The sequence below is a fragment of the Saimiri boliviensis genome, chromosome 18 (assembly GCF_048565385.1).
Source record: "Saimiri boliviensis isolate mSaiBol1 chromosome 18, mSaiBol1.pri, whole genome shotgun sequence".
Classification (NCBI taxonomy): domain Eukaryota; kingdom Metazoa; phylum Chordata; class Mammalia; order Primates; family Cebidae; genus Saimiri; species Saimiri boliviensis.
Window position 1 is genome coordinate 37,381,763 of NC_133466.1, and position 26,930 is coordinate 37,408,692.

Here is a 26,930-nt window from a genome sequence, read left to right on the forward strand (position 1 = left end):
CTGAGATTATATCCACAAAGCACTAATTTTATTTTTTATTTTTTTTATTGCATTTGGTTTTGGGGGTACATGTGAAGAACATGCAAGATTGTTGCATGGATACACTCGTGGCAGTGTGATTTGCTGCCTGCCTCCCCTTCACCTATATCTGGCATTTCTTCCCATGCTATCTCTCCCCAACTCCTTACCCCCCGCCGTCCCTCCCCTACTTCCCCCCAACTGACCCCAGTGTGTAGTGCTCCCCTCCCTGTGTCCATGTGTTCTCATTGTTCAACACCTGCCTATGAGTGAGAACATGCAGTGTTGGATTTTCTGCTCTTGTGTCAGTTTGCTGAGAATGATGGTTTCCAGGTTCATCCATGTCCCTACAAAGGACACGAACTCATCATTTTTGATGGCTGCATAGTATTCCATGGTGTATGTGTGCCACATTTTCCCTGTCCAGTCTATCATCGATAGGCATTTGGGTTGGTTCCAGGTCTTTGCTATTGTAAACAGTGCTGCAATGAACATATGTGTGCATGCAAAGCACTAATTTTAGATGGCTTATACAATGCAAAATTTAGCCAGAAGTATTGAGGTGAGGAATATTCATGTGCCTGTAAATTGTTCTTCAAGTCAATGCCAAAAGCTTACTGACTAAGGCTGTTTGTACCCAGACTAGACACATCAGCCAAAACTAACACTCCACCCTCTTCCCGTAGCTCCCTGGCATCTCAGATGACCTGTTAAATCCTTTACTAAAATGTTCTTTAGGTACTTCATATTATGTCTTTCTCCTCCCAGACATAATAGGACATTAAAAGAGTCTCTTATTCAGGCTACTATAACAGAATTCCATAAACTGAGTGGCTCACAAACAACAGAAATCTATTTCTCACAGTTTGGAGGCTGGGAAGTCCAAGAGCAAGACACCAGCAGATTCGGTGCCTGTGTTCCTCACAGATAGCCGTCTTCTCACTCTAACCTGTAGTGGAAGGAGCCAAGGATCTTTCTCAAGCCTCTTTTATAAGGACATTAGTCTCATTCATGAGGGCTTCGCCACCATAACTTAATCACCTCCCGATGACCTCACCTAATACTGTAACCTCAGGAGTACGGATTTCAATCTATAAATTTGGATAGACATAAATAATTCACGCCATAGCAGAAAGATATCAGAACTGTTACATCTCTAACTTCTGAATCAGTCTTTCCCATTTCTGTGAGCTTTTTCTATCTTCTGCCATGATTGAGTGGCCTCTGAAGCCATGTGGAACTCTAAGTCTGTTAAACCTCTCTTTCTTTATAAATTACCCATCTAGGTACATCTATCAGCAGCATGAGAACAGACTGATACAGTAAATTTGTACCAGGAGAGTAGGGCACAACTGAAAGTTGTGAAAGCAACTTTGGAACTGGGCAACAGGCAGAGGTTGGAACAGTTTGGAGGGCTCAGAAGACAGGAAGATGTGGGAAGGTTTGGAACTTCCTAAAGACTTGTTGAATGGCTTTGACCAAAATGCTGATAGTGATATGGACTAAAAAGTCCAGGCAGAATTGGTCTCAGATGGAGATGAGGAACTTGTTGGAAACTGAAGAAAAGCTGACTCTTGCTGTGTTTTAGCAAAGAGACTGGTGGCATTTTGCTTCTGCCCTAGAGAGTTGTGGAACTTTGAAACTGAGAGAGGTGATTTAGGGCATTTGGCAGAAGAAATGTCTTTCTTTCTTTTTTTTTTTTTTTTTCTTTTTTTTGAGACAGAGTTTCACTCTTATCACCCAGGCTGGAGTGCAATGATGGCATCTTGGCTCACTGCAACCTCCACCTTCCAAGCTCAAGCAATTCTCCTGCCTCAGTCTCCCAAGTAGCTGGGACTACAGGTGCCTTCCACCATGCCCAGCTAATTTTTGTATTTTTAGTAGAAACAGGGTTTTACCATGTTGACAGAAGCTAGTCTTGAACTCCCGACCTGAGGTGACCCACCAACCTCAGCCTCCCAAAGTGCTGGGATTACAAGCATAAACCACCGCACCCAGCTAGTCAGGAGAAATTTCTAAGCAGCAAAGCACTGGGTACTGTTAAAGGATTTAGTTTTATGTATTCACAGGATATGGTTTGGAATTGGAACTCAAGTTTAAAAGGGAAGCAGAACATAGAAGTTTAGAAAATTTGCAATCTGACAAAGTGGTAGAAAAGAAAAACGCATTTTCTGAGGAGAAATGAAAGCTGGCTACAGGAATTTAAAGTAACTAATGTGTAGCCAAATATTACTCTCCAAGACAATGTGGAAACCGTCTCCAGAGCATGTCAGAGACCTTTGTGGCAGCCCCTCCCATTACAGGCCCAGAGGCCTAGAAGGCAAAAATGGTTTCCTGGGCCAGGCTCAGGCCCCCCATGTTGTGTGCAGCCTAGGGACTTGGTGCTCAGTATCCCTGCCACTCTAGGCATGGCTAAAATGGACCGAGGTACAGCTTGGGCCACGGATCAGAGGGTGCAAGCCCCAACCCTTGGCAGCTCTCACTTGGTCTTAAGCCTGCAAGTACACAGTAGTCAAGACTGAGGTTTGGAAATATCTGTCTAGATTTTAGAGGATGTATGGAAACACCTGGATGTCCACACAGAAGCAGGAGCAAAGTCCTCACAAAGATCTCTGCTAGGGCAGTATGGAAGGGAAATGTGTGATTAAACCTCTCACACAGATTCCCCGCTGGTGCATTGCCTAGCGGAGCTGTGAAAAGAGGGCCACCATCTCCTGACCCTAGAACAGTAGATCCTCTGACAGCTTCCATCTGTGTGCCCAGAAAAACTAGACACTCAATGTCAGCCCCTGAAAACAGCCAGGAGGGAGGCTCTACCCTTCAAAGCCACAGGGGCAGAGATGCCCAAGACCATGAGAACCCACTTCTTGCATCAGCATGACCTGGATGTAAGACATGGAGTCAAAGACGATCATTTCAGAGCTTTAAGATTTGACTGCCCTGCTGGATTTCGGACTTGCCTGGGGCCTGTAGCCCCTTTGGTTTGACCAATTTCTCCCATTTTGAATGGGTGTGTTTACCCAGGGCCTTTCCCTCTACTGTATCTAGGATGTAACTAACTTGCTTTTGATCATATGGGCTCACAGGAGGAAGGGACTTGACTTGTCTCAAATGAGACTTTGGACTGTGGACTTTCGAGTTAATGCTAAAATGAGTTAGGATTCGGGGGAACTGTTTGAAAGGCATGATTGATTTTGAAATGTGAGGACATGAGATTTGGGAGGGGCTAGAAGTGGAATGATACAGTTTGGCTCTGTGTCCCCACCCAATGTCAAATTATTGCTTCCATTCTTCCCATGTGTAGCGTGAAGGACCCAGTGGGAGGTAATGAATCATGAGGACACATCTTTCTCATGCTGTTCTCATGATAATGACATAGTGTCACAAGATCTGATGGTTTTATAAAGGGGAGTTCCCCTGCACATGCTTTCTGTCTTGCCTACCATCATGTAAAACATGCCTTTCACCTTCTGCCTTGATTGTGAGGCAGCCACGTGGAACTGTGAGTCTTTTAAACCCCTCTTTCTTTATAAATTACCCAGGCTCGGGAATGTCTTTATCACCAGTGTGAGAACAGACTAACTCATGGAGGATAACAGGTAAATGTAGGTTGCAACATTAAGCAGAGTAATGGGAATTTGAGCAAAGATTTGAAAGAGTTGGAGTTAATTAACCAAGTGGTTATCTCAGGGAAGATACAGGGGAACAGCTAGAAGAATGGTTCTAAATTAAGCATGTATCAGATTCCTTTGGTGGGGGCAGGGGTTAAAACACATTGATGGATTTCATTCCCAAAGTTTCTGATTCAGTGTCAGGATGGGGACATTTTCTTCAAGTTCCTAGGTGATGCTGATGCTGTTGATCCAGAAACTATACTTTGAAAATTGCTGAGGTAGAGGAAAAGCCCAAAGTGGGAATGTGCCTGATAAATACAAACATTTCCCTGAGGGAGGACCACTTAGGGATTAGCTGGAGCTATTCTAAATTTACTCAAGAGGGATCCCTTCAGAGGCTATGGGCTGAGAGCCAAAAAATTGTGGATTAAGGGGAGAATTTTTGCAATCGATTGGAAAAGATAAGAGCTCTGCCTTGAAATTCTCACTTTCTCTCAACTAATGAAATTCACCCTTGTTTTCAGAACACTAATTCCTTCCCTTATAATCTAAACTTATTTCCCTATTTGTGTCTTTATTTACATTTGACTTTAGCTACTCTTCTGTTAATATCGGCTCCCTTACCATGTGCTTTCCCACAGCAAGATATATAATCCAGCAATCTTTCTTTTCCACTCCTGTATGGCTACTGAGCATTTCCAAAGAAAAATTGCACAGTAGTGTAGACTGATGCCTGTTCAACTTTAAATGATACACAGAATTTGTTTATCTGCCTTTGTTCACCTTCCTTCCTATAGCAACTGTGCTGACTGTTCCGCTCACCTTCATAATCCCTGCCTCCTCCCCTTCCACAGATGACAATGCCTCCTATCCAAAGAGAAAATAAAGATTATGACACATGAAAACCCTGGAGTTTCTGCCATTTTCTACCACCACCTTAACACATACATGCTCACATATTCACCAGCTGTAAGTTTACTTCCTTCACTTACCTTCTTCTTTCTGGCCCTAAAGAAGACAATGCAAGGTACTTGGGAAAGTATTTGACACCAACTGAAGCATTCAAAAAATTTGGTTGATTGGTTTCAATTTAAAAAAAAAAAAAAATAGGTAACAATGGCCAGGCGCAGTGGCTCACACCTGTAATCCTAGAACTTTGGGAGGCTTAGGCAGTATGATCACTTGAGCCCAGGAGCTTGCAATCAGCCTGGGCAACATGGCTCTCTACAAAAAAATGTGAAAATTAGTCAGGCATGCTGGGGAGTGCCTGTACTCTCAGCTACTGGGGAGGCTGAGGTGAGAGGATCACCTGAGCCCAGGAGGTTGAGGCTGAGGTGAGCTGTGATCATGCCATTGCACTTCAGCCTGTGTGACAGAATGAGAACCTGTCTCAATCAATCAATCAATATAGGTAACAAATGCATAATGGGTGCAAAACTTTAGTCTCTCCAAACTGTTTTCTTAGAAACACATTCCCTGGAGACAATCACAGTTAACCACTTCTTGTGTGTCTTTTTAGAAACATTCTATATGCAAATAAGCAAGTACATTTATAAATATTTTTATTTTACATAAATAGTAACATATCATATACGCTTTTTTTTTTCTTTTTTTGAGACGGAGTTTCGCTCTTGTTTCCCAGGCTGGAGTGCAGTGGTGCGATCTCGGCTCACCGCAACCTCCGCCTCCTGGGTTCAGGCAATTCTCCCGCCTCAGCCTCCTGAGTAGCTGGGTTTACAGGCACGCGCCACCATGCCCAGCTACTTTTTTGTATTTTTAGTAGAGACGGGGTTTCACCATGTTGACCAGGATGGTCTCGATCTCTTGACCTCGTGATCCACCTGCCTCGGCTTCCCAAAGTGCTGGGATGACAGGCTTGAGCCACCGCACCTGGCCATATACGCTTTTAAGCTTTCACTTTCACTTTAAAATATGTTTTGGAAATCCTTTCATATCAAAATATAAAGAGCTGCTTTGTTCATTTTATGTATATACAATAACTTATTTGCCTCCTTCTACTGACGTACATATTCATTTCTACCACATGCAAATTTAGTTATAGGAAAAGGTCTTAGAAATAGAATGACTGGATCAAAATGATTGCCATATTGTGTCCACGTGGTTACCAATCTATGTCAGCAGTATGTAAACCTACATGCTTTTCTTCACCCTCAATTAACACACAGTGTTATTCATTTATTAGATAATTTTTGAGTGACTAGCAGGAACCAAATTTTGTTCTAAGCCCAGGGATTAAAGTCTCTGCCTTCTAGATCTTATATTCTAAAGGGGGAAGACATATAATAAATAAATGATAAATTGTGGTTAAATTTATAATTCAAATTTTTACTTTGCCAAATTTAGCTCCCTTATCATATAAATACATCAAATTATCTTTGTATGTTTTTAAAAAATCAATTTTCTTAACTTAAATTTTCCATCTATTGCTTGCCTTTTTAAAAATTGCTAAATTTGGAGTTTTTAATTCGTCACCAAATCTTTTAAATGAAGACTTCACACACATTTTTCCAATTTCTTGATTTTTTATTCATCCTTGAATATATTGTCTTCACCAATCTCTGGTGACTATAGATGCACAGGGTTTTGACTAATCATCATGAATTTTAAATTACATTTCAATTCAGATCTGTCTTGTAAACAACTCCATGTGGTGGGCTATCTCATGATACCTCAGTCTTTTTTTTTTTTTTTTTTGAGACGGAGTTTCGCCCTTGTTACCCAGGCTGGAGTGCAATGGCGCAATCTCGGCTCACCGCAACCTCTGCCTCCTGGGTTCAGGCAATTCTCCTGCCTCAGCCTCCTGAGTAGCTGGGATTACAGGCACGCGCCACCATGCCCAGCTAGTTTTTTGTATTTTTAGTAGAGACGGGGTTTCACCATGTTGACCGGGATGGTCTCGATCTCTCGACCTCGTGATCCACCCGCCTTGGCCTCCCAAAGTGCCGGGATTACAGGCTTGAGCCACCGCGCCCGGCCGATACCTTAGTCTTACTGTGTTTGAAACTATTTATTACTTTCCCCTAGCCCTATATCGTTTTCAATTCCTTCTAAACCTTCTTTTCTTGTCTTCTCAATCATGTAAATGACATCATCCACTAGTTGTCCATTGAGTAACATAGGAATCAAACCTCCTTCTTCCTCAAGTTTTACCGCCTCCCCTCCAAAAATAACGCATAGAACTGTGTCATACACTCAAGAACCTTAAACCTCTTTTCTTTCTCTCCATCACCTTGTTTCATTTTTTGGCTAGAGTCTCATTGTCTCTCATCTCAACTATTTAATAATAATTCCTGGCCTGGAGCAATGGTTCACACCTGTAATCCCAGCACCTTGGGAGGCCGAGGAGGGCGGATCACCTGAGGTCAGGAGTTCAAGACCAGCCTGGCCAACAAGATGAAACCTCTTCTCTACTAAAATAAAAAAGAAAAAAAATTTAGACAGGCATGGTGGCATGCACCTGTAATCCCAGCTACTTGGAAGGTTGAAGCAGGAGAATCGTTTGAACACAAGAGGCGGAGGTTACAGTGAGCCGAGATTGTACCATTGCACTCCAGCCTGGGAGCAACAAGAGCAAAATTCCATCTCAAAATAAATAAATAGTAATAATCCCTACCATGGTCTCTAATCTTTATATATATATATATATATATGTGTGTGTGTGTGTGTGTGTGTGTGTGTGTGTGTGTGTGTTCTTTAAGTTCTTGGGTACATCTGCAGAACATATGGGTTTGTTACATAGTTACATAGATGCCATGGTGATTTGCTGCATCCATCACCCTGTCATCTACATTAGGTGTTTCTCCTAATGTTATCCCTGTGTGTGATGTTCCCCTCCCTGTGTCCATATGTTCTCATTGTTCAACTCCCACTTATGAGTGAGAATATGCAGTGCTTGGTTTTCTGTTCATGTGTTAATTTGCTAAGAATGATGGTTTCCAGCTTCATCCATGTCCCTGCAAAGGACATGAACTCATCCTTTTTTATGGCTGCATAGTATTCTATGGTATATATGTGCCACATTTTCTTTAGTCTACCATTGATGGGCATTTGGGTTGTTTCCAAGTCTTTGCTATTGTGAACAGTACCGCAGTAAACATACATGTGCATGTGTCTTTATGATAGAACATTTTATAATCCTTTGGACATATACCCAGTAATGGGATTGCTGGATCAAATGGTATTTCTAGTTCTAGATCCTCGAGGAAGCACCACCCTGTCTTCCACAATGGTTGAAGTAATTTACACTCCCACCAACAGTGTAAATGTGTTCCTACTTCTCCACATCCTCTCCAGCATCTATCGTCGCCTCACTTTTTAATGATCACCATTCTAACTGGCATGAGATGGTATCTCAATGTGGTTTTGATTTGCATTTCTCTAATGCATGGTCTCTAATCTTTCCTATTCTGCTTCATCTTCAATTGCTCTCCATTGCCTCCAGGTTTGTGGTATGTGAAGTTTCCTTTCCATTCAACTTTTCAGCCCTCAACTGCCATAACCTATTCAAATTATTCTCCTACCACATTCTTCCTGATACTACATAACTTTGCAAATTCTCTCTCTTCTCCCAAGAAGGCCATCTCTTCAGCCTACTCTCCCCAACCATCTATTGACCCAATAAACTCATTATTCAAGCATAGCTTAAATTTGAAACTCCAGTGTAACATCTTTTCTGCTTTTCCCAGGAAAACCTGCTATAACCTTCCATGCATAATCATGGGTTTTAAAAAATACATTCACTAATACATATAATCCATAGGCTACTTCAGATTATAAATTGTGGTTTGTATCTCATGTGGATCAAGGAATTTCAAGAGATTGAGATTTAAATGCTCACCACTGTCTGTCCAGTGAGAAAATAAAAATAAGCATTACTTCCTGGAAACTCCTATAAAATTACAAGGATTCACTTGCCTTTGAACACATGCTCTACTAAACTAATCATTATTACTAGTAAACAATCATTGCCAGGGAGCTATGATTTTTATTATCCATCAGGTTCATAATGGGAAATATCGACGGCATGCTCAAATTAGGATAATGAAGAAAGAACATATTTATATAAGGACTATTTATAAAGATGTGGTGTGGATAAGGGACCTTAATCAATAGTCTAGACAGGCTGCCTGTTCACCATGGCCAGGGATGAACTTAGATGTCAGAATCGCACATGGCCTGGACCCAGAGACAAGTCCCAGTGAATCACCAGTGCCAATTTGGTTTGATAGAAAACTCTCGAGAAGCAGATGATAATTGCTTACGCCACTGCTGAAACCTCATCTGCTCAGCAGGCAACCAGGCAAACTCGTTTCCATGCAGAAGCCATGCCCAGATCCTATTACCCACCTCATTGTTGCCAATAGGCCACATCATTGCAGAACTTGTGGCCTCAAGGAGAGAAAACGTCTTAACAGCAAATATATTGCTCATCATGATGAATCCTCCCTCAGCTTCTGCTGTAGTATCAGCAGACGCTGGCCTTTCAAGTCTGCCAAGACTTTTCCACATTCAATATTTCTATTATCAATGCACATTAAAATAAGAAAATGATTTTTTTGTAGTTGTTTTGACTGGCTTGTACTAACAAGTCCATTTCAGAGTGCATGTTATTAAATTGACTGCTTATTATAGTCTTAATATTTTGTTTACCAACATACAGAAACATTCCTATATTTTTAACAACAAATATGGCTGCTGGTATCTCTACTAGTATCAGAAAAAAATAGGTTTCGATGCCTGGAAATCTTTAAAAAAAAAAAAAATGACTACCAGAGTGCATTTATCTCATTACATTGCAGTGATTCCTGTATGTAATAGTGATCTTACCTGAAAAAACGTTTTATGCCATATTCATTTTTAAATTCAGAGTGCCAACTATAATTCCAGAACTAAATAAATGTCTGCAGAATAGGTGTCTTTTCCTCAGCTGCAGATAAGCAATATTCTTCTTGATAGTAGGAGCTGCATCTGTCGTGCATGTGTATTAGATATAGACACTAATACACACTGTATTGCTTAATAAACGTTCATCGACTGATGCTCAAAACTTAGCGAGCAAATGCGAAGGTTTAACCTTTATGTTCTGCAGTATTTGTTAGCTCCATTCAGACGGCAATTCAGGTTTGTTCTATGCTATGTCACAACTAGGGAATGTATAAATCCATCATTCTTTAAATATGTCATTTCTGAAATTTCCAACATACTCTATAGTATTTTATAATTATATATAAAACATATGAGGCCGGGCGCGGTGGCTCAAGCCTGTAATCCCAGCACTTTGGGAGGCCGAGGCGGGTGGATCACGAGGTCAAGAGATCGAGACCATCCTGGTCAACACGGTGAAACCCCGTCTCTACTAAAAATACAAAAAACTAGCTGGGCGTGGTGGCGCATGCCTGTAATCCCAGCTACTCAGGAGGCTGAGGCAGGAGAATTGCCTGAACCCAGGAGGCGGAGGTTGCGGTGAGCCGAGATCGCGCCATTGCACTCCAGCCTGGGTAACAAGAGCGAAACTCCGTCTCAAAAAAAAAAAAAAAAAAAAAAAAAAAACATATGAATTTTGTTAGTATCTGTCTCAAGTGTACATATTTATTAAAATACTTTTAATCTAGAGATTTTACTAGCTACCCTTATAGTAGCAACCAAAGTCAACGAAGTCTAGAAGTAATCAGAGTAACTGAATAAGAACTTCTTAAGTTTAAAATGCTAGCCCAGAAATCTTGGAGAAAAGGAAAGCTCCAAAAGTCTTCAAAAAGGAGAAAAAATCCAAATCTCCAAAAACTCGAAATCTTAACAAAAATCCAAACTTTGGAATCCAATATTTGGATTTTTCTCCAAAATTCTTGGAGAATTGATACTATTTGGTATCAGTCTCAATACTCTCAAATGGAAAGAAAGGATGTTAAAAAGTACTTGAAGAAAAGTTCTTTCTTGTCATTCAAATATAGACAAATGTGTCATAATTATCTTGGAGCTGAATCTCAATATGTTAGTATGTTAATTATGTCCCATCCTTCAATGTGTATCTTTGCATTCCAGGATAATTTACTGTATAAAATAGGGACAAACAAGATATTTTATTCTAAAGCATTAAGTAAAGCCAGCAAAGCAAAATAAAAATAGAAAGTTACCCTTCTTATTTAAAATCATGGCCTTTTTAAACTTTAGATAAAGTCAGTGTACACGTATACTAAACAAGTCTCAGTCAATCACTGCCAGCCTTATCCAAGTTTCAAAGTTAAGTTTTTCCTCATATTTTAGTTGATAGCCTTGGTTAGTGAGCAGACTGGAAGACCAGATTGCATTTGAGCAGAGCTCCAAATCGTGACCATATAACATCTGCCTTGTGTTGAGTGCTGAGCATTCTATAATACCATTAATTGAAAATGACAAATCAGCTGCCCAATTTCAACTGACAGCAATTAGCACTCACACTATGTTACTAGACTTCTGCTTTATGTACCAGTCCCACCACGCCATGGGTGCCCAATAAATGTCAGTATTCATCATGTGTCTTGTTTATGCTACTCCGTTAATCAGCTGGTACTCTTTAAGCCTACCTGTTGTAAAATGTACTTTAGGTATAAAGCTTAAAAAAATAATAAGAGAAAAAGTAGATTAAAGATTAAAGAGAAAGAATACTTTCCATTTAATGTATTTACAAAAGAAAAAATAGAATACAATGAAAGAGCATACACTATGATCAGGTGAAACACCTTTTATTCCATTAATCACATTTGTATAAAATATAAGTAACAGTCTAATTCCTGGTGCTAATAAAACATAAAAATAAAAGAGAGAAAAATGAATATTGTATTTGAAATTGCTTAAACCTTGCCAGCTTACCTTGGTTAACTAATTATTATGGATCAAAAAAAAAAAATCTAACTGGACACCATGGCACATGTCTATAATCCCAGTTATTCAGGAGGCTGAGGAGTTCAAGTCAAACCTGGGCAACACAGCAAGACCCTCATCTCTTTAAAAATCTCTGAATTTGTTAAATCAAATGTCATCACTGAAATTAATTTTATTTTAAATATCACAACAACTTTCATTAAGTTTTAACACACCTTAAGCATGTGATATTTTTCTAAATAATTTACCGTCATTCTTTCATTCATGTTGAAGAAAAATAGTTATTGTCACCCCCCTATTTTGAGATATACCTTGTCCAACCCAATATTTTTCTCTGGATATTTATCAGATTGTTAACAATTAGTTAACTTTACCAAAAAAAAAGTTTTAAAATATTTTTCATATCTTGCACATAGTTAAATATCAACTCTTTAGTAACTTTTCAGTAAGGGCACAGAATATCCAGACTCTGTGTTCTAGTTCCTGGTAGTAACCACTTACTTAATCTATTATTATATCCAGTGTCACTATGGAGTGAATGATTTGCCTCACTTATTACTCAAGGAAAGTGAATAGTAGTCTAGGCGGAGGAAAAGAACATGACCATAATCTTTCAAAATTTCTATCTCTAGCTTGCTAACGTATTATCTGTTTTTCATTTTAATAGGAAATATTATTCACATAATAAGAGAGTACATCATTCCTCATTCATGATCATTATACATCATTGCCTCCCACCATCCCGTTACATGTTGTAGAATTAGAAAACTTGGTATTAGACAATGATGGTACTATAGATACTATCAAAGAAGCCTGGGGTAAAAATTAAAATGCTTTTTACTGAGCTAGACTTATTTCATAACTATCACCAACATTAACCGCAATCCTAAAGGTAGAGTTGCTAGCCCTGTACTTTAGATGACAAATGAAAAAAGCTTTTTAGGAGCCAGGTACCTAACAGATTTATATATAATCTTCAACAACCTTTCAAAATGTTTGACGTTTATTTTTGTCCCTCTTCCGATAATAAAGCTGAGTCTTGTAAATCTGAAATGACATTTCGGAGCTCACACCATTAAGTGGGGGAGTCACTTTAAATGAATTTCCCTTGAAATCTAGTGTCACAGGATCCTTAGGGTATAGTTTTTCCAGCCAGAAGCCTCTGTGGCCAGTGACCCGTTTGCCTGAGTTTTACTTGGCGCACTGGGCTTGTTCTGCCCACTCAGCCTGGCAGGCTGCACTTGGCTTATGCTGCCAGCTAAGACCCCATGCCTGCCAAGGGTAAGCCAGGCATGGAGTGGAGCAGCAAGGGGTGCAGGAGTGAGTGAGCATGGGACCCACCTACTGCACATAGCCAGGCACGCTGCTGCCGAGGGAAGGCAGGCAGCTCCAGGGGCCAGCTCTGTGCAACCCTGCAGCTGAATCAGGTGCTCCCCAGGCAGCTTCTGCTCTGGGCACCCACATCTAGATGAGGAGAATGCAGTAGCACCCAGAAGCTTGGAGATGCCAGGAACTGCAGAGCCCCAAAGAGGGTGTCACAGCCCTGGGTCAGGGACTCCTCCTGGAAAGGCCACACTCTTCTCTCCTTCTCATTGCCTGAAACATGGCAAGCAGCAGGATGCATTTCAGCCCTGTTTGTGTTACAGCTCTTTCAGTTCAGCTGCTCAGTGGATCCCAAATTCTTGTCCTGCTTCAAGGAAGAATGGACAGCTGGATGGTGAACAAGGCAAAGGAGTGCTTTATTGAGGAGCGTCACAGCTCTCAGGATACCCAGAGTGGGACACTCCTATCCACAGGCAGTCACCCCAACAGTATCTCTGCACCCCTCAGTGTCGAGGAGACCTGGAGTGGGTAGCTCCCACCTGCAGGCAGGCTATCCCAACACCTGTGCAGCTCTCAGCAGAGAGGAGACCCAGAGTAGGTAGCTCCCATTCACGGGCAGATCATCCTGTCATCTCTCCGTGTCTGGCTGAGTCCAAGGCTGTGCAGCTCTCAGCAGAGAGGAGACCCAGAGTAGGTAGCTCCCATTCACGGGCAGATCATCCTGTCATCTCTCCGTGTCTGGCTGAGTCCAAGGCTGTCATGGGCTTCAGAAGGGAGGAAGTACATGCTGACTGGTCCATCGGCAGCCATGGGCAGGCCTGGAAAAAGCTCCGTAAGTTCTCACTCCTGGCTGTGGAACAGGCAGCCCAGTCCCCAGGCTTCAGGCCATCCCTGGCTTGAAGGTGGAGTTTCACTGGGGGCTTGCTCCCTTCCACCTAGTAGCCTGCCTGCCTCCAGCCGTCATTATTTATGTCGTCCATCGTGCCAAGGTTGTTCATGTTGAGGGGCGTCTGCAGGTCTGCACCTAGCTGCCCTCAGTCCCCCATCAGCCTCCCTCCCATGCTTGTCAGTGCCCAAAGTCCAGAGGGTGCCAAGGCAGCAGGGGCTGACATGCCAGCACTGCCTCAAGCACACACACAACACTCAGGTTTGGCTTCAACTTTGCTCCGAATTGGGAGTTGGCACTGGGAGTGGGGAGAGGCCAGGCAGCAAGAGTAGGCACTTCAGAGTCTACAGGGATAGGGAGGACTTCCATGCCCCTGAGAGCACAGGGATGCCCAGGTCTACAGCTGGAGCTGGGAGGCTGCTGCTGCACCTTGAGGGGTGGGGCTCCCACCCCACCAACTCGGAAAGGCGCAGGACTCTCACTTGTTCCCAGCTCCTGCCAGTGCTCTAGAGTGCACAGCCCAGCCTGCGCCTCCCCTGCCACAGCCAGTGTGTTTGCAGCAGCTCTCCAGACTGGCCACCACTGCCGTCACTAGCGCTTGTGGGTTGTTTTTTATTTTTTTCTTTTTTTTCAGTTGGAGTCTCGCTCCGTCACCTAGACTGCAGTGCAGTGGCGTGATCTCAGCTCACTGCAACCTCCACCTCCCACATTTGAGCAATTCTCCTCCCTCAGCTTCCTGAGTAGCTGGGACTACAGACACATGCCACCACACCCAGCTAATTTTTTGTATTTTAGTACAGACGGGGTTTCACCATGTTGTCCAGACTAGTCTCAAACTCCTGAGATCAGGCAATCCATTAGCCTCGGCCTCCCAAAGTGCTAGGATTATAGGTGTGAGCCACTGTGCTCAGCTAATTTTTGTATTTTTAATAGAAATGGGGTTTTACCTTGTTGACCAGGCTGGCCTCAAATTTCTGACCTCAAGTGATTCACCCACCTTGGCCTCTCAAAATGCTGGGATTACAAGCATGAGCCACTGCACCTGCCCTTTCTAACTATGTTTAAATATCTCAGATATTTTCTAAATATTTAAGGTAGAGAAAAGGACTTCTAAGAATCTTAAGGGTGTTGCCCCACAATCCTAATAGTCTAAGAACTGTCTGAAATAGTCTGAAAAAGAAGGAAGTCTGTCTTGAAAAGAATTATGCATGTGACATTTGGGGCATGTAGTGACTGTCAATCTGCTTTATAGGGAGACACAAAATTTTAAAGAAAACTATACTAACTTTGGACAAAAAGAAAAAGAGTTCAAAGTGAAAAGACTTTCTATAGGTAGAAAGCAGGCTAAGAAGGCTCCTTAGCTATAATCCAGACTACTTCCGGAGACCAGACAGAATGTCTTCAAGAGCAGAGTGAAGAGCCTGGAGGGGGATTCAAGAGCTGTAGAGTGCAGTGAATTAGAGAACCAAATCAGGAAGCAGAACTTCTCACCCACAGACCAGAGCACTCGGATAATATTTGTCTGGGTGAATTTCAGGGCAGTGGCCACGATGGGTTTCTTATGTCCTTATCTTCTTGAATGGGGGTGTGTAATGCAATTATCCTGCCCTCAACTCACCATTGCATATAAAGGGTTGGAGAAAAGATAAATCACCTTTTTAGTTCACAGCTCCCTGAGTCAAGAGGCACTGAAGCCTCATGGAGCTTCGTCTGTTTCTTGACCTGATACAACACATGAGATCATGGACTTCAAGACTGGTGCCATGATTAGGTGAGATCTGGGGAGCCTGGGGAGTAGGTGAATATATTTTGCTCATGAAATGGATGGAAGTCAATGGAGCCAACAGACAAACTAAAAGGAAAATAATTCATAAACTAAGAAAAAAACGGGTCAGGCATCTAGGAAGCACAAGCACAGTCCCTAAGTTGGACATGGAAGGTTAAAGCAAGACGTGGTGGGGAGGGATGAGTTTTCAAGCCAAAAAGTTAAGCGTACAAATCTGAGAAAGGTACATCAGGATCCTAGAGGACAGATCAGCCAGGCAGTGATTTAAAAAAAAAAAATAGGAAAAAGAAAATGTATACACATACATTACAGATACAGGTCAATTCCATGGACCAAAGTGCTGTAAAACCCTTGTATAGTTTCATACCTCTCTCTGCAAACGGGTCTTCACTGGTATAGAAGACCTATAGAGCAATCCTATACGTTTTCATTCTCCATTCCTGGAATCACTTCCTAAATTCAAAACTCTGCAATCCCAGGCTCCGAACCTAACTGCAATCTCATCTTTCTTTCATCCCTGCACATTACCTGAGCCCATATGACACCTGCTCCCGAACCTCCTCAGGACCTCAGATTACTCAGTGCTGATCTATTTCCTAAGCGTGTTGCTCTCTCTGGTCTGCTCTTTTATGAAACTAGTACCGATCCGGCACACCCACCAGCATCCCTTGGTCTTTGACACCAGTCTGCATCTCAGTTCCTGATCCAATCCTGAATACATTGAATTATGTTTTATTTTGCAATATAAACCCTAATGGAAGAGTACAAACACATAGACCAATTTTATTCCAATTACCTTTTGAAGGTTATAATATCGGCTACATTTTCAAGAGTGTTCTGTAATCTTTATGCTTACACCTTTCCCCTGGAGCAGCAGCGCTACTCTCTTCAAGCTGTACCTTGCCACCTGCACGCCTCACTCTGCCAAAACACAGATATCCGTTCACTTACCTTCTTCAACAGTTCTAAGACTTCCGATTGCCTACAAAATAAAATGTTGTAGGTTTTAAAAATAAAAACCTAGTGTCCTTATCACAGCATGCAGTCCTCCTCTTTGTCTTCCTCAGTTAATTTTCATCTCCTACTTCCAACCCTAGCTCTAAAGTGCCTTTCAGTAAGTACGTCGCGCATCAGATTGCTGACGTCACATGTCTGATGCATCCTGCATTTTTATGCCTCTGCTTGTGCTCAGACTTTTTCCTCTACCTGCAAAGGCTACCCTGTTTAACCATGGTGTGATTAACTCTCCCTCACCAGTATTTCCAGGATATGTTATACATGCCTTCATAATGCCCTTATTGCATTGTGTAATTGCATTCTAATGCTGTGTTAAGGGGTTTCACTACCAAAGCTCGCTTCTTAATGACAAGTACAAAGTGTTGTTTTACTGTATTATTTTGTTGTGTTTTGTTTTGTTCAGGGGTAGGTTTTTCTTGGTGGTGGTGGAGGAATGAGATTAATTAGCATAAAAATAACACTAAAAAGTTATTAAAGGAATAAATAAAAGCAAAGAAATATAAGGGCAGAAGGGAAGTCTCAGAGTTGAAAAGACAGTAAAACAATTGGAAAGTGCTATGAATATATTCCTACTACTACAATCGACATATGTAGACCTGGTTGCTATGTTAAACATTAATTTTATTGGATATTTGCTTACATTTGAACACTCTCCTTGTTTTATAACATAATTTTTATTATTTATTTATTTTTTTTTTTATTTTTTTAGACAGAGTTTTGCTCTTGTTACCCAGGCTGGAGTGCAATGGCGCGATCTCGGCTCACCACAACCTCCGCCTCCTGGGTTCAGGCAATTCTCTTGCCTCAGCCTCCTGAGTAGCTGGGATTACAGGCACGCACCACCATACCCAGCTAATTTTTTGTATTTTTAGCAGAGAGGGTGTTTCACCATGTTGACCAGGATGGTCTCGATCTCTTGACCTCGTGATCCACCTGCCTTGGCCTCCCAAAGGGCTGGGATTACAGGCATGAGCCACCGCGCCCAGCCATAATCTTTATTTTATATAAAAAGTAGTTATTTGATAAACCTCATGACTGGAATACAACTATTCAGTAATAAATCTCCTACAGAGAGTAAAATGATGGTTACAAGAATAGATTTGTTCTAACAATTATTTGGTATGTTGTCATTGCAGTTTATTAACCGTGTGCTTCAGTTATCTTATCTATGAAAAGAAAGACAATAATTGTATCTACCTCAAAGGTTAGCTGTGAGGATTAGGCAGGTTAATGCATGGAAAGCACTTAGTACATTGCCTGCAGAAGTAAACACTTAGAAAAGATGAATATTATTGTTATTCTAATTAAAACAATCAACTTGTAGGTATTCATGAGGTCTCCATAGAATTGAATTTTACTTCACAATGTTGTTATAAAAACTATTTGTGTATGACAACACTCCCAGGCTATTTACAATATAAAATGAATTAAACTATGTGCCTAGGAGCTATTAATTTAATCTTGAGGACAATATAATTGGATATCAAGATCAAACACCTGAATATAAATAAGCATTACATTTTGAAAACTGAGTAAGCAGAGAAGTAAATGCATCATGCAGCCAAATCAACAAATTGGCAAATATTTGGGTTGAATAAAACCTGAGGAAGTTTTCTTTCTCTGTTATTACTAAGAAGGCTGTATATAACAGATGAGACTGTAGATTCTACTTACAGACTAATCTTGATTCTTTCCCAGTGAAGACATTTGACTACAGAATGCAGTCCATGTTCTAAGAGTATGAGGGACATATGTAACATACTGTATGTCTAGTAGCCCAGAGGCAGTTCCTAGCACCATGTGGATGTACAGTAGGAACTTAAGATATAAAGGAACATAAAAAAAAAATCTGGTCAGAGGCCATGTCTAAATTAATGAAGGTAGGTGGTTTATTACATTTCCCACTATAAATAGCAAGGAAAATGGAAGAAAAATAAAAATAAAACTCAATGTGATTGGTTGCATTTGTTTTCCTATTTTTCCTATCAGAAGATTAATTATAGTTCTAAATTTAACATTAAAAGAATTTCTAGAAAGCTGCAATATAATTTATGTGACAGATAAATTTTGTCATATAATCCTAGAATGTGATCCAAAATTTTTACTTTTTTCTTGGCATTAGGTACCATATTATTGATCTTAATTTAAATGCTACAATTTGATGCTTAGGGAAATCTGTTGAATTATCAACTAATTGTCCTTCTAATTTTAAGCTTATTCATTTTGCTACACAATTAATTTTTATCATATAAACCCACATAACTCTTTCTGACACTTTCTTTTGTGTAAAATTGTATTCAAAAGGTAATTTCAGAATAATCTCTTGAAGAGCTCTTAGGCCAAAATTGTTTATTAGGCCAATTAAAATGGAAAGTTATTTTTGCATATATTATGAAAACTGTCAGCAATTTTTAATCAATTCCCATAACACTAAATAAGCACCATTGCAGGCCAGACATGGTGGCTCACACCTGCAATCCCAGCACTTTGGGAGGCCATGGTGGGCAGATCACCTGAGACCAGGAGTTTGCCACCAGCCTGATATGGTGAAACCCTGTCTCTACTAAAAATACAAAAATTAGCTGGGCACGGTGGCATGTGTCTGTAATTCCAGCTACTCAGGAAGCTGAGGCACAAGAATTGCTTGAACCTGGAAGGCAGAGGTTGCAGTGAGCCAAGATCATGCCACTGCACTCCAGCCTGGGGAACAGAGTGAGACTGTTGTCTCAAGAAAATATTTTTAAAATAGATAAATAAACACCATTCCAAAGGAATTAACCGATTAAGAAAATATTCAGTTTTTTAAATTTAATATTTAGCATAAATTTTATGAGAAGGGAATAGAGGAAATATTGGAAGTAAGGCAGAAATTAATTAATCTACTGTTACATGTAAATTTTCAGTGCCACAAAAGAAGGGGCACTCGAAAGTAAATTTCCTCAGCAAGGCAATTTACTTCTATAGAAGGGTGCGGCTCACAGACAGAACAATGGCACACCTGGGCAAGGGAGGGGAAGGAGTTCTTATTCCTGACAGAGGTAGCCCCTACTGCTGTGTCATTCCCCTATTGTCTAGGATTAGATCACACAGTCTAGTCTAATTGCAGTTGGCTATTTTAAGGGGAGCAGTGGTATGAGCTGGAGTGGTGGGATGGGTAGTTTGGTGGGAAGGACTGTTATGGGATAGGTCACAGCGGGTAGCCAGGGGTGACCTAGGTCACAGCAAGTGACCAGAGCAGGTGACAAGCAGGTGACTGGGATGAGTCAGGACCAACAGGTGACTGGGAAAACAGATGTGAACTACTGATTAGAACTGGTGGGGCCAGGCGCGGTGGCTCAAGCCTGTAATCCCAGCACTTTGGGAGGCTGAGGCTTGTGGATCACGAGGTCAACAGATCGAGACCATCCTGGTCAACATGGTGAAACCCCGTCTCTACTAAAAATACAAAAAAAAAAAAACTAGCTGGGTGTGGTGGTGCGTGCCTGTAATCCCAGCTACTTAGGAGGCTGAGGCAGGAGAATTGCCTGAGCCCAGGAGGCGGAGGTTGCAGTGAGCCGAGATCACGCCATTGCACTCCAGCCTGGGTAACAAGAGCGAAACTCCGTCTCAAAAAAAAAAAAAAAAAGAACTGGTGGAAAAGGTTGTTTACTGAAACTCCAAGGAATTTTAACTTTAAAATGGAGGACAAAAAACTGAACATACTGACATACTGACTCTTTGAAGAGAAACTTGGAGTTCACTATATGTAATGCTACCATGTTACTAATATGTCTTATTGGCTTTGAAGTAAGCATTTTACATGTAATCATTGACTTTCTATAAATGTTTCCAGGGAAAATAGCTAAAGACTGTGACGTTCACTGATACCGAAAACACATATGGAGAATTTTAATGACAGTCCTGATGGTGCCTAAGCACACCATTATGTTATAGGTCCTGTGATTCAATACTGATTTTAGGAAATATGGTCATAGCATAACTTTCATATCAGCTAAAAAGAACAGAAGCAATGTGAAAGAAGGGGAGTTAAGAGACCCAGAACACAAAGTCCAAGAGCTGCATGAAGATAGCAATAAAAATAGTGAGGGAAATATATATTTATATAACCCAGTGTAAGATAATTTACATAAGAAACTCCAAGAAATAAGAATGTAAATATGAGACACAATGAAAAAATTGTATAGCACGAAATTCAGAGGACAAAAATCAATAGAGAGAGACTCATAGATGTGGCAGCATTGAAAAAAAAATTAGACAAACAGATGAGAAACAACCATGTTGATTATGCCCAGAAACCGAACTCCCTGGACCAGCAGCATCAGTATCACCCAGAACTTGCTAGAAATGTAGATTTTAGAGCCCCAGACTCGCCAGACTTACTGAGTCACCAACTCCAGAGAGTGGGACCCAGCAATCTGCTTTAACAAGCCCTCCAAGTGATTCTGAGGCACTCCAAATTCAAGAACCACTGGTTTCGATTTTCTAAGACTTTAGCCTCCGTTCTTTACTAGGGGTTGTCTTAGTTGTCCTTTACAAATGGCTAAATGTTGACTTAAAAAAAAAAAAAAGTAATAGAAAGATAGCCACTTCTCAAATACACAATAGATAATCACCAGGTATTCAAATAACTGGAAGGTATCCAAAGTTCTTCTGCCACTCAATCTGCTTAACAGCACTTGCCTTGAGTGAATGTCTGAAAATAAAAATTAAATTTAGTACTGGTAACCCAAACACAAGTAGAATAGAAAATAGAATAGAAAATATGCTGCACGTCAAGGTTTTTCGTTTTTGTTTTTTTTGATGTGGAGTATCTCTCTGTCACCCAGAAAGTAGTGCAGTGACGAGATCTTGGCTCACTGCGACCTCCACCTCCTGGGTTCAAGGGATTTTCCTGCCTCACCCTCCCAAGTAGCTGGGACTACAGGCATGTGCCACCATACCCCGCTAATTTTTTTTTTTTTTTGTATTTTTAGTAGAGATGGGGTTTCACCAAGTTGGCCACTTGAATTCCTGACCTCAAATGATGCACCTTCCGCAGCCTGCCAAGTGCTGGTATTACAGGCGTGAGTTACCACACCAAGCTCAAGGTGTTTTATAATATACCTAGCCACATAATATGTATGATTTCGCATATTCCTATGAAGTACTTGATATAAAAATATTAAATATTTGAAAGTATTATTTTATCAGTTCCAACAAATAAAAGAGAACTATTTTAAAGTTAATTTAAGGAACATGAAATTATAGTAATAGCCCTAACTAAGAACAAAATTATCAGGTCTCCATATTGTTCTTTCCTAAAATATGGGTAACTGCTAAAAAGTTATTAATAAGAAGAGGACTGATGGAAATAATATGCTATTTATAGGAGATATTAATCCTATTTTATTATACTCCAAATGTTCTTAATTGACTTGTAATTAATATCATGGACTAAAGCAAAACTCAAAAGCCATGAATGGAGAATCCTTTTTCAGAAGCAAGGTAACCGGTTCATTATAATGGTGACTCATAAAGAAAAATAATTTCCATTTCAGCGTGAATGCCATTATGAGCTGTCCTTACTAGCAAGTTCCTTGGGAAGTGAGTTGTTTGGTCATAGCTGTCATTGTTATAATGGGTAGTGTTGTATGGTTATTTGATTCCAACTAATCTTATTTTATCTGTTTAACCAAATTAACTACTTATATCCACAAAGACAAGTAAGCACTCTGACATTTTCCTAATTTCATGCAATACTCATGGAATGCTAAAGATACACTAATCGTTTTTGCTATTTCTCTTTATATAGCCTCTGTAGCCTGACAAAAATATATTAAAAGTTCCTTTAGTCTCCACAAGCCTAATGATAATGTTCTCGAAGTAACTTTCAATTAAGTACAAATTTATTCTTTATTCTGAATACTGCTTTTAATATAATATTTTCTTACATTACTTCATACAATGAGCAAATGACATGTGCTTTTGTTCCCAGACCCAATTGAGAGTTAGGCTGCTATTTTTCACAGCCCAATAACAATATGCAGATGAAGTGGAGAGGAAGAGAGTTTTTATTTCTGCAACTGGTTACAGGGAGGAGGCCTGGAAATCATCACCAGACCAACTCAAAATTACGAAGTTTTCCAGAGCTTATATACCTTTTATACCTTCTAAGCTATATGTGTGTAAGTGTGCATTCATCTGAAGACAAAATATTAACTTCTTTTAATTTAAAACTGAGGTCTGAGTCCTGAAGACCTTCTTCTGGAGCCTCAGTAAGTTTATATAACCTAAATGGGTCAAGGTGCTGGGGTGATTACCCTTATCGTGTCTCCTACTAAATCATAAAAGTTTGGGGAGTTCCTTTAGACCGCAATAAACTTGTTTGTGGAGTTTTTCAGACCCCTAGTAAAACTTGTTAATCCTAAACGGGTCTTGTTAAGAATTCCTTTGTTATTTTGTCATGCTTCAAGCCCAGGAAAAGCCTCAGCAAAACTCTTGGTGGGCTCTTTGTTACGCAAGGGCACTGGCTCTACCAGCTTTGAATATTTCACTTAACTACTCAGTCGGTGCTGAAACAGTTGTTATGGAGGCCTGCATTAGTGAGACTGGGCCTGCCACACTTTTAAACCTTTTCTGATGTGGACAAAGAGAAAAACATAGCAAGAGTTCACACAGTTCTAAACACCAAGTCTGTAACGATAGACATTTCACTGAGTAACAAGCTAGTTTATTCATTAAAAATTGTTGTATTTAAGTTATATTTTAAGAAATGTTTTAGAAGTTAGTTTTTTTTGTTTTTGTTTTTGTTTTTACTGTTCTCATTGAATTTCTTAAATAAAAAGGAAAACTAAAACCTTCCATCTGAACTTCATTTTTTAATCTATAAAATATTCGGGGAAAACATAACATGTACTTTTAAAGAATTATTCTAAAAGGAAGAGAAAAGTTCTTGAAGCCTTCTCTGAACTGTTTTTTCTCTTCCTTTGTTACAGGTATCTGTTTTTCAGCTATATTAATCTTTTAAAACAAAGAAAATGGATTTCTTAAATTCATCTGATCAAAACTTGACCTCAGAGGAACTGTTAAACCGAATGCCATCCAAAATTCTGGTGTCCCTCACCCTCTCTGGTCTGGCACTGATGACAACGACCATCAACTCCCTTGTGATTGCTGCGATTATTGTGACCCGGAAGCTGCACCATCCAGCCAATTATTTAATTTGTTCCCTTGCAGTCACAGATTTTCTCGTGGCTGTCCTGGTGATGCCCTTCAGCATCGTGTATATTGTGAGAGAGAGCTGGATTATGGGGCAAGTGGTGTGTGACATTTGGCTGAGTGTTGACATCACCTGCTGCACGTGCTCCATCTTGCATCTCTCAGCTATAGCTTTGGATCGCTATCGAGCAATCACAGATGCTGTTGAGTATGCCAGGAAAAGGACTCCAAAGCATGCTGGCATTACGATTACAGTCGTTTGGATTATATCTGTTTTTATCTCTATGCCTCCTCTATTCTGGAGGCACCAAGGAACTAGCAGAGATGATGAATGCGTCATCAAGCACGATCACATTGTTTCCACCATTTACTCAACATTTGGAGCTTTCTACATCCCACTGGCACTGATTTTGATCCTTTACTACAAAATATATAGAGCAGCAAAGACTTTATACCACAAGAGACAAGCAAGTAGGATTGCAAAGGAGGAGGTGAATGGCCAAGTCCTTCTGGAGAGTGGCCAGAAAAGCACTAAATCAGTTTCCACACCCTATGTACTGGAGAAGTCTTTATCTGACCCACCAACAGACTTTGATAAAATTCATAGCACAATGAGAAGTCTCAGGTCGGAATTCAAGCACGAGAAATCTTGGAGAAGGCAAAAGATCTCAGGAACAAGGGAACGGAAAGCAGCCACTACCCTGGGATTAATCTTGGGTGCATTTGTGATATGTTGGCTTCCTTTCTTTGTAAAAGAATTAGTTGTTAATATCTGCGAAAAATGTAAAATTTCTGAAGCAATGTCCAATTTTTTGACATGGCTTGGGTATCTCAATTCCCTTATAAATCCACTGATTTACACTATCTTTAATGAAGACTTCAAGAAAGCATTCCAAAAACTTGTGCGATGTCGATGTTAGCTTTAAAAATGTTTATTATTGAAGGGTGGGGATTTTTGAGGGAAGCAGTAACTAAATGAATGCTAAATAATAAAACATTTAAGCTTGAAGAGAGAAACATATAAAAACTGCTAAAATGATAAGGCTATAATTTATACTTTATTATCAATGTGAATATAAAACTTATTTATCACCATTATTCTAGGGTACTCAAAATTAGAAAATAATTTATGTAGGCTATAGACAGTATTTTGCCTATGCAATCTTCCTAAAAAGCTAACTGGAAAAAAGTAATATGCATACATACACACAGTATGAATGACAGCGATTTTCCATGTTTATGTCTTACAATAATTATAGAGGAGTTTTCAATGAACAACACACCTCCCTTCCTAATTTCTATCTAGTCCTATTGTTTTATAATATAATCCTACTAATTTGTAGAAGAAAATATAATTCACCACAGAGCACACATTTCTCCTACTCCATTCTTGTCCCCTCTCCATCTTACCCTGAGCAAAAGGGAGCGGGGAGGAGCCCACACTTACTTAGTATGACGGAGAAAATGTAAAAAGTCAGAGACTGAAATTGTCCTTGTGTTAGGTAGTAAAGAGTAATCATAACGTGAGTTAGGTACAGCAAAATAATTTGATACTGAATTTGTGCATATTTAATATGTTTGTTTAGTATAAACTTCTAGAATAATATCATCTTATCCATATATTATCAGTATTTAAAATCAAAGCCTTACCTTAGTGTCAATAACTCAACATAGGAGCATGAGTGACGTTGTTATAATTGCTCCTTGCTTACTTAGGAATCAAATTGAAGGTACTAAATATCATAGGTCACTGACCACAGTTTTTATACTCCTAACATCTTTTTAAAAATATAAACTGTATTTCGTTTCTGTGAATGTTAATAAGCTCAGTTACTAACTAAATTGTCTGTGGTACTTTGCACTTCGGTATTTCCATACCTTTGGTTTGAATATTATTTCCCCTTTATTAGACAGAATACAATGGGAATTTTTAGAACTTTCCCTTGACTTTAAAATATTTCCACTTTTCCAATTGGTAGGAATGAACAGGCAAAAAGACTCATATTGCACTTATTAATAAATGTACAAATATATATATATATATATATATGTGTTTGTAATAAGGCATTCTACTAGTTCAGTGAGCCAAAGCAATTCGATAAGTTTTTCTTCCATATTTATATAAGAATTTGGAAACAATAGAACCAGGAGTTTGAGAGGATTTTATTTTGTTTGAACCAGCAACATTATAGACTACCTTTCAGAAGACCTATTGTCAACAAAGATCATTTGAAAAACAAAATATACCCTTTTTTTTTTAAGTTGTACCTTTATGTGTATTGTAAATATTCCTTCCTGGTGGTGTACTTAAGAGTACATTACATCAAATTTATGTATATATATATATATCTGTGACAAATTATCTCAATCTAACAAACATTTACAGAGTTCCCATTTTATACAAAGCATGGAGACATATAGTAGATAGAAGATACAGGAAATAATAAAATAGTTTTTTTCTTAATTTTTTACAGTCTAAAAGGAGAAATAAGAAAAAAATGAAACTATAATAGAAAAGAGCAAATAAAAATCTGGCGTGGAAGTTGTTTACACAGTTATGATGGTGTAGAGGAAAAACTGATCACATATTGTTTAGAAAAATCAGAAATATTTCATAAAGAATGTATCTAGAACACATGTCAAGTAAACAGCACTCGGGCAAGAGAAATGGAAGAGCACACTCCAGGTGGTGGCAGCAACGGAGTACAAACTGCACCGTGCAAGTATCTGGTAAGCCACGTTCATGAAATAGAACGAGTCTGGCAACTATTTAGAGCAATAGAGGAAAGGGAGATTAAAAGAAAAAATGGACAATTTTGTGGCTGACAAACGTCAGAAAAAGAAGTCTACAGTCAATTTTATTGCTAATGATAGGTAATCACTGATACTTTTTAACAAAAATATTACAAGTTTAGAGCAAATCTAAACAAAAAAGAAAGAAAAATGTATCTTTCTTAATTCCATCAGTTATTATTGAGATAATGACTTCCTGTTAGAAAGCAAATCAATAATCTAGGCAAGAGGTGATGAAGTCCTGAACTTGATTCTAGCAGCGGGAATAAAAAGAAAGAAACAGATCAACGATGGTAGGAAGAAGTACAATCCTCAGGTTATAACAAATTCTTTAATAAGCAAGCAGAGGGAGAGAGACATGAGTCACCGAGATAATGTCCTTAACCAAAACAAGGAAACCAACAGAAAGGGCCTATTG

At 39.7% G+C, this 26,930-nt stretch overlaps 1 protein-coding gene across 6 annotated transcripts in view; it reads left to right on the forward strand.

Annotated features, from left to right (window-relative positions):
• The window catches only part of HTR1F (5-hydroxytryptamine receptor 1F), a 105,399-nt gene extending 79,231 nt beyond the window's left edge, over positions 1 to 26,168 (forward strand). For 2 of the 6 annotated variants that reach the window (XM_039480544.2, XM_074389158.1), the window contains exon 3: positions 23,497 to 26,168. In XM_039480544.2, the coding sequence (XP_039336478.2) occupies positions 23,539 to 24,639 (1,101 nt within the window). In that variant the 5' untranslated portion in view covers positions 23,497 to 23,538 and the 3' untranslated portion in view covers positions 24,640 to 26,168. Of the gene's footprint in view, positions 1 to 15,381; positions 15,491 to 21,495; positions 21,586 to 22,496; positions 22,777 to 23,496 lie in introns of all 6 variants that reach the window. The other 4 variants (XM_074389155.1, XM_074389154.1, XM_074389157.1 and 1 more) reach the window with 4 other exon arrangements.
• Positions 26,169 to 26,930: the final 762 nt, after the last annotated feature.